This window comes from Pygocentrus nattereri, chromosome 21 (assembly GCF_015220715.1).
Source record: "Pygocentrus nattereri isolate fPygNat1 chromosome 21, fPygNat1.pri, whole genome shotgun sequence".
In the NCBI taxonomy this organism is placed as follows: Eukaryota; Metazoa; Chordata; class Actinopteri; order Characiformes; family Serrasalmidae; genus Pygocentrus; species Pygocentrus nattereri.
Window position 1 is genome coordinate 28,207,615 of NC_051231.1, and position 13,075 is coordinate 28,220,689.

General features: G+C 42.6%; 1 protein-coding gene across 6 annotated transcripts in view; it reads right to left on the reverse strand.

The window, feature by feature from the left end:
* Positions 1–13,075, reverse strand: part of magi1b (membrane associated guanylate kinase, WW and PDZ domain containing 1b) — a 230,809-nt gene that overhangs the window by 66,029 nt on the left and 151,705 nt on the right. For 5 of the 6 annotated variants that reach the window (XM_017711557.2, XM_017711565.2, XM_017711583.2 and 2 more), the window contains 3 exons: positions 10,029–10,064; positions 4,542–4,599; positions 610–695 (listed from right to left, as the gene is read on the reverse strand). In XM_017711557.2, coding sequence (XP_017567046.1) covers positions 610–695; positions 4,542–4,599; positions 10,029–10,064 — 180 coding nt within the window. The remainder of the gene's footprint in view (positions 1–609; positions 696–4,541; positions 4,600–10,028; positions 10,065–13,075) is intronic. The other variant, XM_017711575.2, reaches the window with a different exon arrangement.

The following is a 13,075-nucleotide window of genomic DNA, read 5'->3' on the forward strand; positions in this document are numbered from 1 at the left end:
GCGGCCTGAGCGATAAGTCCCATGAGGTCCAACCTGCATTTAAAGTGGGCCTCTGCAGGACACGTTAAATATAGAACAGGCCAGAGACGACGTCGCTGATACAAGCGAGCTCTAATGGTGATATTGGTCTTCTGATGATGCTAATAAAAGGTCAGTTTACTAGCAATAATAGAAATATGATCCTAGATTCCCTCAGAAACATGTTACGGTAATGATTATTGTGTCGATCTAGGATCAGCTCTCCCCAAAGCCAAACCCCTTCTGTTACTTTTACAGTATTTACAGTTCATCAAAGCATCAAAACCAACAACAGCAGCACTTTTTTCATTCAAATAAATATAAATGATTGAAACTAGAATTAAGAGAATGTAAAAATGTTATGAGAATAATAATAATAATAACAACAATAATAATAATAATATTGCACTATAATTAGGATTCTTTTTTATTATTGCTGTAATTTGCTGTTTATTTATTTTATCCCATCAAATTAGAATTAAAAACAAACTTATCATTCGCACATTTAGCCTCAAGAACACAATCACAGCTGTGTAAATAGTGAATAAACTGTGTTGCTGGTTGAGAACAAAGATCGGAAACACAGCTCACCTTCAGCAGGCTGAGACTGTTCCAACTGCTTCTTCCTCTTAGCCTCCAGTATAGGATTCTCATACTGAGTCTTTCTGTTAATGTGACTGGGAGAGAGAAGGGGGGGGGGGGGGGCAGCACGTAAAGACCACATTCAAAAAAGGCATAAATGCATTTATTCTTAACAGAGATATGACTAAGGTGTGACAGAGAGAGAGAGAGATACAGAGAGATACAGAGAGAGAGAGAGAGAGAGAGAGAGAGAGAGAGAGAGAGAGAGAGAGAGAGATAGAGATACAGAGAGATACAGAGAGAGAGAGAGAGAGAGAGAGAGAGAGAGAGAGATACAGATACAGAGAGAGAGAGAGAGAGAGAGAGAGAGAGAGAGAGAGAGAGAGAGAGAGAGAGAGAGAGAGAGAGAGAGAGAGAGAGAGAGAGATACAGATACAGAGAGATACAGAGAGAGAGAGATACAGATACAGAGAGATACAGAGAGAGAGAGAGAGAGAGAGAGAGATACAGATACAGAGAGATACAGAGAGAGAGAGATACAGATACAGAGAGATACAGAGAGAGAGAGATACAGAGAGATACAGAGAGAGAGAGAGAGAGAGAGAGAGAGAGAGAGAGAGATACAGATACAGAGAGAGAGAGAGAGAGAGAGAGAGAGAGAGAGAGAGAGAGAGAGAGAGAGAGAGAGAGAGATACAGATACAGAGAGATACAGAGAGAGAGAGAGATACAGATACAGAGAGATACAGAGAGAGAGAGAGAGAGAGAGAGAGAGAGAGAGAGAGAGAGAGAGAGAGAGATACAGATACAGAGAGATACAGAGAGAGAGAGATACAGATACAGAGAGATACAGAGAGAGAGAGAGATACAGATACAGAGAGATACAGAGAGAGAGAGAGAGAGAGAGAGAGAGAGAGAGAGAGAGAGAGAGAGAGAGAGATACAGATACAGAGAGATACAGAGAGAGAGAGAGAGAGAGAGAGAGAGGGGTTGGGAGCTTATTTTTGCAGCAGTGAAGTGAGATCAGTGAGTGATCAAGCTCTTCATCCTCACAGCTCTTCATCCCCACAGCTCTCACTCACTACACACCAACCAGCGCTGGACTCCAGAGGACCCACAGAAACAGCACTGCACAGTGACACTGAAGTGCTGGCTGACATTTGGGTCTGTTTTCCAGAAAACACCCAAGTCATGTGTGGGTTTGGAAACTAAAAAAGCACGTATATCACTCAAAAAGATAGGAAAAAGGAAGGTGGGGGCCGGGACCTTCTCTGCCTGAGAGACATTATTTTGAACAGCATCAAAACACAAGAATCCATTTATGTTTGTGCATAACACACCGAAGGGATCCCAATGGGGGGAGGAGGGGGTCAAAAAAAAAAAAAAAAGAGAGCGAGAGAGGGGGGAGGGAGCGAGAGAGAGCGAGAGAGAGAGAGAGAGAGAGAGGGGACAGAGAGAGAGAGAGAGGGGACAGAGAGAGAGAGAGAGGGGACAGAGAGAGAGAGAGAGAGAGAGAGAGAGGGAGGGGGGGACAGAGAGAGAGAGAGGGAGAGAGAGAGAGGAAGAGGGAGAGAGAGAGAGAGAGAGAGGGAGGGAGAGAGAGAGGGAGAGAGAGGGGACAGAGAGGGAGAGAGAGAGGGAGAGAGAGAGGGAGAGAGAGAGGGAGAGAGAGGGGACAGAGAGAGAGAGAGAGAGAGAGAGGGGGAGAGGGGGAGGGAGAGGGAGAGAGAGAGAGGGAGAGAGAGGGGACAGAGAGAGAGAGAGAGAGAGAGAGAGAGAGAGAGAGAGAGAGAGAGAGAGAGGGAGAGGGAGAGGGAGAGGGAGAGGGAGAGGGAGAGAGGGGGAGAGAGAGGGAGAGAGAGAGGGAGAGAGAGAGGGAGAGAGAGAGGGAGAGAGAGGGGACAGAGAGAGAGAGAGAGAGAGAGAGGGGGGGAGAGGGAGAGGGAGAGAGAGAGAGAGAGAGAGAGAGGGAGAGAGAGGGGACAGAGAGAGAGAGAGAGAGAGAGAGAGGGGGGGAGAGGGGACAGAGAGAGAGAGAGAGAGAGAGGGGGGGAGAGGGAGAGGGAGAGGGAGAGGGAGAGGGAGAGGGAGAGGGAGAGGGAGAGAGAGAGAGAGAGAGAGAGAGGGAGAGGCAGATCTGAAACACAATAAAGGCATTAGCAGAGGGATCGACCTCACTCAGCGTGACAGGTGAATACACTGAACAGACGCTCAGCTCTTACTGTGAAGAACCTCATACACTACAGTTACAGGGAGAGTTATTACATATTTTAAAAAATGGGACATTTGATTTACTACAGATCAGATTACTCTAAGAAAAAGACTGAGAAAAGGAAGAGAGAACAACAACAAAAGGAAGGAGGGAGAAGAAAAAAACAAAAGATGAATAAGAAAGAAAGAAAAAAAAATAAAAAGAGAAAGAAAGAAAAAAAGTTTGAGAATGGGAAGAGGGAAGAAAAAAGTAAAGGAAAGAAAAAGGGAGAAGAAAAGAACAGAGAAACGACAAAGAAAGAAGGAAAGAAAGAAAGACAAAACAAGAAAAGACAGTAAGACAGACAGTGGGAAAAACATACAGTGAAAGGAACGAAAGACAGAAATGAATGAAAAGGAAAGAAAAAGAACAAGCAAATTAAATGAATAAAAGACAGAGAAGACAAAAAGAAAAAAGAAAGAAAGATAGAAAAAAAGAAAAAGAAAAGATGTGTGAAGGAAGAAGGAACATGGAGAAGTTAAGACGGAGAATGTGTGATGAAAAAAAGAAAAGCAGAGAGAGTGAGCGAGAGAACGAGCGAGCAAGCGTGAGAGAGAGTGGGACAGAGCGCGAGAGAGAGCAAGAGAGATACTGCGAGAGAGAGAGGGATAGAGCGCGAGAGAGAGCAAGAGAGATACTCAGAGAGAGAGATAAAGAGCAGGAGAATGCGAGAGAGAGCGGGATAGACAGCGCAAGAGAGAGCAAGAGAGAAACTGCAAGAGAGAGAGGGATAAAGAGCAGGAGAATGCGAAAGAGAGCGGGACAGAGAGCGCGAGAGAGAGCAAGAGAGATATTGCGAGAGGGAGAGGGATAAAGAGCAGGAGAGAGCAAGAGAGAGCGCAAGAGAGCAAGAGAGATATTGCGAGAGAGAGAGGGATAAAGAGCAGGAGAGAGAGCAAGAGAGAGCGAGACAGAGCGCGCAAGAGAGCAAGAGAGATATTGCGCGAGAGAGAGGGATAGAGAGCAGGAGAGAGAACAAGAGAGAGCGAGACAGAGCGCGAGAGAGAGCAAGAGAGATATTGCGCAAGAGAGAGGGATAAAAAGCAGGAGAGAGAGCTAGAGAGATACTCTGAGAGAGAGAGAGGGATAAAGAGCAGGAGAGAGAGCAAGAGAGAGCGAGACAGAGCGTGCGAGAGAGCAAGAGAGATATTGCGCGAGAGAGAGGGATAAAGAGCAGGAGAGAGAGCAAGAGAGATACTCTGAGAGAGAGAGGGATAAAGAGCAGGAGAGAGAGCAAGAGAGAGCGAGACAGAGCGCGAGGGAGAGCAAGAGAGATATTGCCCGAGAGAGAGGGATAAAGAACAGGAGAGAGAGCAAGAGAGAGCGCGAGAGAGAGCAAGAGAGATATTGCGAGAGAGAGTGCCTAAACACTGCCTTAGGAAGTGTTTCTATACTAAGTTACGATGTATTATATAAAGAACTGAGGCTTCTGTGGCTTATGAAGCCTGGAGAACGCAGGTACGCTACTGTTCTTATCTAGCACCACAGTTTTGTCATTTTTTTAACTCCAGCAGAAAACTAAAGAAGCAAACTTCAGACACCAAAACTTGTCTTCACTTAAAGACCTCATTAAAAATAAGAGGAAAATCGTGACGGGGCAATTTTTCCCTTTTTCCCCAAACTGTTCTTCTAGAGGAAGAAGCGGAGGTGCAGTGTGAGTAAAAGACTTGTGGAGTTGTTTCATCACTTACTCTACGTAATAAACCCCATACACTGGATCGTCAATCTTCTCCCAGCCTGCGGGCAACTCTGCGAAGGAGAAGAACAGAAAGAGGAGAGGAAATGAATTCCAGCACTACTGCAAATTAACACAATCCTTCTTTCCCTGCTCACCATGCTCTTTTACATCTTACACGGGCAGTAAAACAATCAGGATGAAGCCATCATTCCAGCATTAAGACAGAAACCGCAGTTATGAGGTGACCCACCAGAGACTCAACCGTTTATAAGATGCCATGCAAATGGAAATCCTGACTGTAACATAATTTCACCCCTGTCCCAAAACAATAAATGAATCTGAACATTGCTAGAGGTGCTTTGTGCTAATTGAGAAGTCTAACCTTCCCGAGAGAGCCGTATTCAGTACAGCAGGACTCTCTGGCATGTCTTCTACTTTTCTAAAATCTGAATGTGACTCACTCAAAGTCATAGTAAAGGAATTTACATTGAAAGTAGGATGTGCTCAAATTGTACACAGCCCCTAAGGTGACATGGTGATTATTTTAATAAGGCATGGCCACAAATTAATATATTTTGGCCATGATTGAAGTTTCTCATAACCCAGAGCCTAAATATATTATGGGTGACATCAATATATTCATTTCTGGTCTTAACACAGTAATTCATAGCTTCAATATAGTAATTTGAGCCACAACATAGTAATTTGTAGCTTCAACATAGTAATTTGTGGCCTCAACATAGTCATTCATAGCTTCAATATAGTAATTTGTGGCCTCAACATAGTAATTCATGGTTTCAATATAGTAAATTGTGGACTCAATATAATGAACTGTGGCCTCAATATTTTGGCCTCAGTATAGTATTTCATAGCTTTAAGTACAGCAATTTGTGGACTCAATATAATAATTTGTGGCCTTGATGTAGTAATTCATAGCTTCATTATAGTAATTTGTGGCCTCAGTATATTACTTTCTGGCCTTGACAAAGTAATGCATATGGCTTCAATATTGCAAGTTGTAGCCACAATATATTAATTTGTGACCTTGTTAAAGTAATTCTTGGCTTCAATATAGTGATGTGTGGTGTCAATATAGCAAATTATGGCCTCAATATTTAATTTATAATATATATTATATACATACAATATATTCCCCATGTCACCTTAGGGTCTCTATAAAATTGTCAGTATGTCAGATGTTTTAATTTTCTTCATAAGAAGTCGTTGCTTGTCCTATTTACTTTAGTGTAAAAATGCTCATTTCCAAAGAGCACCCTATGGGTTTTACAGTACTATGTTGGCACAGGGGCAGTACACAGACATTGAGAGCTAATAAAATGGACATGTAAGGCTTATAACTGCCTGTAACAAACATTCTTGTAAAATACATTTTCATATAATTATTGCTGGGTTAGAGTCCTTCAGTAACTAACCTAAAATCCTCTGACGTTGTCCTGTTGTGGTTGATGAGTGCATTGCTGCTGTGCAACATACTGTGACTGTCCTGTTCACTTGCTGTAGCTGTAGGTGATGATAAACATCACCATTTAAACAATTAAGTGAGGCCAGACAGCTTATTTCCCATTGCGGTAGCTAGATTAGGGCTCTCAGATGTGCTTGATGAACTGAACTTGCAATGCTATCACTAGGGAGGTGCTTAAATGTCCTCATCAGGGAGGGAGAAAAACTGCTTTGGAACATCCAATGCAGACGGTGACACGAGGACCACCAAGGTACACCGAGAGAAGCAGACACACTGAATGAGTGAGTGCTCATATAAAAGCGATGGTTTAATATTCAGAGATATGAAGTGTGATCATGACACGTTACGGCGAATGATGAATACAAACGCAATTCTATGAAATTAAATATTCAGACTTGTGTGTTGCCAGTGACACAGCAACACACCTCTGGATGAAAATGCATCTTCTCCAGGACTGTTTTGACAGGAACATCAAAGTAAGCGGTGGATTTGCATAAGGCCTGGAGCCAGTGGGGCTTCATCATTACCAGTTTTTATGGAAAGAACGCTTTTATTGCGCTGCCTGTTAATTGGCTGGCAAAAACAGGAGCATGTTTAGGAGCTCTCTTTGTGCAAGAAGAGAAAAGTCGTTATCTCTGGCACGCAGAGTGATAACAAATTAGCCAGATTGGTGTTTTGTTCTAATGAATCCATAAATGTCAGATGATGCTAATTGGTTGCGAATAATCTTGTGGTGACGGATTTTCCTCAGAGGACACCTGGCCTGTACTCCTCAACCTCCATCCCTGCTAATAATCATAATCATTTCTGATTTACTTAGGAACAGTATCTGTCAGAAGTTTGGACACAAAGGGGTTTTATACATTTTAGAACAGTAAAGATATCAAAACTACTTGCTGGAAATGAGGAGGAGCTTTAAAAAACATGTTTGGAATATATGTAAATATATAAACATGCATCCATTTGTTTCAGAAGTTCATTTCAAGCATTTATGGAAAAAAAATCTGAATCAAAATGTCAACCAAAGCTTTGGTTGAGAATGTGTATTTGTTTGTTTACTTCCCCCCCCCCCCAAGAAATCCAAATCAAGCAACATTGAAAGTCAGAAGTAGAAAAAAATGCATTGATTTCTCTATAAAAAAATAAACAACCCTCATATCTTCAAAATGACAACTTTACAGGAAAAGGATAAAATGTAAGTCAAGGGAACCAAAATTCTTTCCAAGTCATTCTAAGCCATTGTTTTGGTCCATTCATCATACAATTTACACACAATGTAAAGAGCAACAGACATTTTAACTTATGTCAAAAACTGAAAAACAACAAAAATCAAGATACAAGGTTCCGACAGCAGCGGTATGCAACACAGCAATGGGCAAACTAAAATAATTTAACCAATTTTTTTTTTTTCTTTATGCATTATTTATCAGTCAGTTTTTCCTCTGCTGAAAGCCCAATCCACTCAGGTAACTCTGAGATATTTGCTTTAACCCTGAACAGTTGGTTCAGACAACATCTAAATTTCTTTGGCTGCTGCAAAGCATCTCCAGAGACATATAAAGCAGAATGTTTTAGTAGGCCGTGGCCCTGCAATGCTGATCCAAGTTCTGCTTCACGTGCCTTCCTGTAATGATAATTGGAATTTGAGTGCCAGACATTGATTCTAGATCAATGTTTTAAAAAGATGAACAGAGTATAATTTCCATGCCTTCCTTTCCTACAAAGCAGTGGTTCCTAACCCTGGTCCTGAACTCTAACACACTCACATTAACTCAGGAAACGGGTTCAGACAGCTTACAGTCGGCTTCTGATGGAAAAGTTTTGACCTGCACTAAAGTTTAGACAGAAACTTGTCAGGCTACAGTCGGTTCAGACAGAATGTTATCTGGCTACAGTTGGGTTCAGACAGAACTTTGTTAGACTACAGTCAGGTTCAGACAATTTTATTATGTTGTTGGGCTACAGTCGAGTTGGGACAGAATTTTGTTGGGCTAGAGTTGAGTCGGGGCAGACTTTTGTTGGGCTACAGTCGAGTCAGGGCAGACTTGTTGGGCTACAGTCGAGTCGGGGCAGACTTTTGTTGGGCTACAGTCGAGTCGGGGCAGACTTTTCTTGGGCTACAGTCGAGTCGGGGCAGACTTTTCTTGGGCTACAGTCGAGTCGGGGCAGACTTTTGTTGGTCTACAGTCGAGTCCGGGCAGACTTTTGTTGGTCTACAGTCGAGTCCGGGCAGACTTTTGTTGGTCTACAGTCGAGTCCGGGCAGACTTTTGTTGGTCTACAGTCGAGTCCGGGCAGACTTTTGTTGGTCTACAGTCGAGTCCGGGCAGACTTTTGTTGGTCTACAGTCGAGTCGGGGCAGACTTTTGTTGGGCTACAATCGAGTCGGGGCAGACTTTTGTTGGGCTACAGTCGAGTCGGGGCAGACTTTTGTTGGGCTACAGTCGAGTCGGGGCAGACTTTTGTTGGGCTACAGTCGAGTCGGGGCAGACTTTTGTTGGGCTACAGTCGAGTCGGGGCAGACTTTTGTTGGGCTACAGTCGAGTCGGGGCAGACTTGTTGGGCTACAGTCGAGTCGGGGCAGACTTGTTGGGCTACAGTCGAGTCGGGGCAGACTTTTGTTGGTCTACAGTCGAGTCGGGGCAGACTTTTGTTGGGCTACATTTGGGCTGGAAGAGAATTTTTGTCAGGCTACAGTCGAGCTGGGACAGAATTTTGTTGGGCTACAGTTTAGTTGAAACAAAATTTTGTTAGGCTATATTCGAGTGAGACAAAATTTTGTCAGGCCAAAGTCAGTTTGAAAAAAATTGGTCAGACTACAGTCACGTTGAAAGAATATTGCTAGTACTACCGTAAGGTTGGGACAGAATTTTGTTGAGCTACATTCGAGTTACAACACTTGGGTTGGGATAAAATTTTGTTGGGCTACAGGTTGGAACAGAAGACTCGGCTAGAGTTAGTTTCAGACAGATTTTGTCAGGCTGGTTTGGGACAGAATGTTGGGCTGTAATCAGGTTTGAATTGGTAACTTGATGCTGTGGGTCTAGTTGGGTTGAACTCTGGCAGCACGTTCTTGGGTAGCATTCATGATATTTACCGGATTTTCAGACACAAACCTCCAAGTCAGGGCTGAGAATCACTGCTGTAGAGACTTAAGTGACAAACTGTTAATCGTTCGTGTCTCATTCTGGTCTGATCTCAGAATGTGCTCTCTCCTCGATGTCAGTCGATGTCACTTCACATCTTGCCCCAAGCCCATGTTCGATGGCATCTGGTCAATTTTTTCAATTTCCGCAATTGATATCTATTGACCTTGTTCCTCCCATTTGTCTTGGTAAAAGAATGTATCACTGGTTCCTGAAGCCGATGCTAACTATGTGAGATCCAGTTCCACCACAGTGCTGGCCTTCAATTGCATTGTGGATATGGCTCACAGAGCTGAAAGAGGTGGGGGAGGAGGCAGCGGGCCTTTGGACTGCAAATAAATGCATGGTGCTAGACGCACTGATATGAGAAACACGTTTCAACACAAAATGACTGTGGCTGTGTCTTCTGCGTCATCGTTTCTGGGATACCAAGTCATATGGGTGCATACAAAAACACTGGCCACTGTGATTGCAGTGGAGTCATATTACCGATACTGCCTGAGTTGAGCAAGAACAACGATGAATATTTTATGTTAGATGGAGCAAACGACAGCACAGCAAAGCTTGTTTTGAAATTACGTTGTGACTTTTCACTTGGATCCCTTTCTCATTGTGTGAATAGACAGCATCTAGGCAGAAAAGCATTAGTGCTGGAGAGTGGAGGATTAAGACACACAGAGACTGCGTGCAGAGAATGGTCAATAAACTCTCCCGTTGATACTGATCAGAAACCAATTTTGTGTTTCTTAATGGCTGGAGATAGGATTGTTTAGGAGATTTTGCTAGACCAACAAAAGGCCTAGGTCTTCCAGTAGTGAGTGTAGTGAGTGCCCAACAGAAAAGAGCAGATATCTCAAAGGTTAGTGGCCTACCTAGGTCATTGTCCAGCTCCTCGGTATGTACCCCTTCTTCTCAACGCCAGGGCAAGGCAGAGGGGATAGTAAGAGAAACAGTGAGAAAAGAAGGATAGAGGGAATTAATGTAAAAAAAAAAAAAAAGGTTAGTCAGTCAATGCAAAGAGTTCAAAGATGTCCAACTATGGATTTGCCCAGTGGGCAATGGTAAGCAACTCTAGCTCAGAGAATAGGGGTCAAAAACATGGCTTGGTTTTTCAAATGCTGTACTGTAGGGATTACTGGCCATTCTTATCCTTTGCCACTCTTAATAAAAGACAAAATACACTAACTATCAGCTGATGAATGAGGTAAATCCATAATTTTAGGAAATACTTTCTAACACAACAGCAACTTGGAAATCAGAGTTGGATATTATGTTTAGATGAAAATTTCAATCGGGAATTCCCAATACAAGGCAACAGATGTGCTGAGATTAGGTTTTATTTAATCAGATAGCATGCTAAACATACATTGTATGGAATGTTTGAATATTTGATGTTGGTTTTTGAAGATTTATGTTGTTGTGGTAAGAACCAGCACGGAAGCAATTCCTGCTTGGGATTTTAATCCAAATAAACACTAATTAAACGTTGCTTAATATGAGACTTGAAAGAAGAATCAGACAGATACGCTACAAGCAACAAACCTCCTGGGATTTTACTCTCAGGGTAGGAAAAACACGCACTCTACTACACATGATGTTCAGAGAGATGCTTGAACATGGTAATACCTGCTTTCCAATTATCTCAACCATGATTTCAAAACGCAGAACAGCCAAGCATTCATGTTCCACTTTGCATGCATTTAAATCTTTCGACCAAAATGAGGGTGCGAAGGCGTAAGGCAGGGACCAGCTTGGGATTGATGGCTAGTTTCACGCTTTTGCATGCATTATAGGCCTCTTCAATCACCGATAGAAATGAAGGCCAGTGATAGACAAGTAAGAGTAACATACAGGCACAAGAAGATGGAAGGCTGGGCTTGAAGAGATGATTTAGGCTCAGTTTTTTTTAACCTATTTCTGAGCAAAGGCGATTACAAGGACAGGGAAAAACTGTACCCAGATCTGTCTATAAATAAGCCCACAGCAGGAATGCCGATTCAGGATCTTGGTGTTGTACATGCTAGTATTTACCAACACTTTTTTTTCTATAGAGTTTAATCTACACTTATGACACTTGATTCACCTTAAAAAAAGGTGAGTTAAGGAGTTACAAGCTCTTAATTTACAAATCAGCTTAGTTAAAGGAAAAACCAAATTAGCACAATTTTCTCTTCCCTCCCTAAACGTAGTCAACTAGCCGAGACATATTTGGTGTCTGAATTTGGTTCCTAGAGTATACAGTAGGCTGGTTGCTAAGAATTATCTAGCAAACATTGCTAGCTTGAGTATGGACAAAAATCAGACTACCACAGCTTTTAACTATGCATCAATCCAGCAATTCATCAATCAATCCAGCAATACATCAGTCTGTTCATCCATACACCCATGCATCCATCAATCCATCCATCAATCCTTGCACCAATCCATCCATTCATGCATCCCTTCCATCAATTTATTAATCCATGCATGCATCAATCCATCCATCCAATCATTAATCCATGCACGTATCAATCCAATCATTAATCCATGCATGCATCAATACAGCCATCCATTCATTAATCCATCCATACATGAATCAAATCAGTCCATCCATCAATCCGTCCATCCATCCACCAATCCGTCCATCCATCCATCAATCCGTCCATCCATGCATCCATCTATGCATTAATCCATCCATTCATTAATTCAGCAATCCATTCATGCATCAGTCCATCCAGGCATCAATCAATTCATCCATGAATCTATCCATCCATGATTCTAATTGGTTGATTATTGGCTTCCACTGCTCGTTAGCTCCACCAGTTTCAGTGCAAAACTAAAACATGTTTCAGCTGGTTGACTGCATTTGGGATAAAGAGGAAAGTCTGAATGCTAGATTATTTTCCCCTAAACTATCACCTCAAAAGAGTACTTGTACATCTGACACAAGTCTGATCTCTGAAAAAGCCACTTCCATTGCTGGAAGCTCAAAATGAGCTACTGAACTGACAGAGCTTGCAGGAGAAGGCCTGAGCTTCTGGCATATAACCATATAACTGAATATTCTCACTCTACATGTGCTGAAGAGCTGGTCAGAAAACATAGTCCAACTGAGTTTATGAATACAGAATCAGAGTCTGTGTGTGTGTGTGTGTGTGTGTGTGGTGTCTGTGTGTGTTAGTGCACAGTGTGTAATTAAGATGGAAAAGCGGAGAAGGCAGAGGGCGGAATGATGTAGAGTAGGCCTATTTGAGCTGGATGATGCGAATAATCCAGTCCCTCCTTAATGCTTTGAAGTGTCTGTATCAGGCTCTCTAAACAGAGGTAGGGATTGTGGCGGCATGGAAAAAGCAACTATAGCTCAAGAGAGCCACCTATAGGCCACTGAGGGATCAGCTGCATGCATAGGGTACGGGTGGAATCTATACAGACAGCGACTAAACACAAAGGTGTGGAGCAGAATTGCATTTGAGTGCAGACTGGAAGTCCAATCTAACTCATTTCCATTCCTAAAAAGATTATGAATTTGTAATGTTGATCATGATGAACTAGAGACGAATACAAAAACAAAGAAGCTTTCTTTGGGTTCTACTTCATCACACGTCTCTGCCATGAGTGAACCTAAAAATACATTTGTTTTAGGCCAAACCCCAAACTAAACTATCATAAAACAATGTCCCAGGCATCAGGCAATGTATTCATAACCATTTCATATAATAACTTTCAGGGAAAGAGCTTTTAGAGCAGCTGTGCCCAATCTTATCCACAAAGGGCCGGTGGTGTTGCAGGTTTTCATTACCACAGAGCAGGAGAACACCTGATCAGTGAAGCTTGACCAAATGATTAAACAAGTGGAACCAGGTGCACCCCTGCTTTTTTGGAATGAGAACGTGCAGCCACACTGGCCCTTTGTGGATAAGATTGGACACCCCTGTTATAG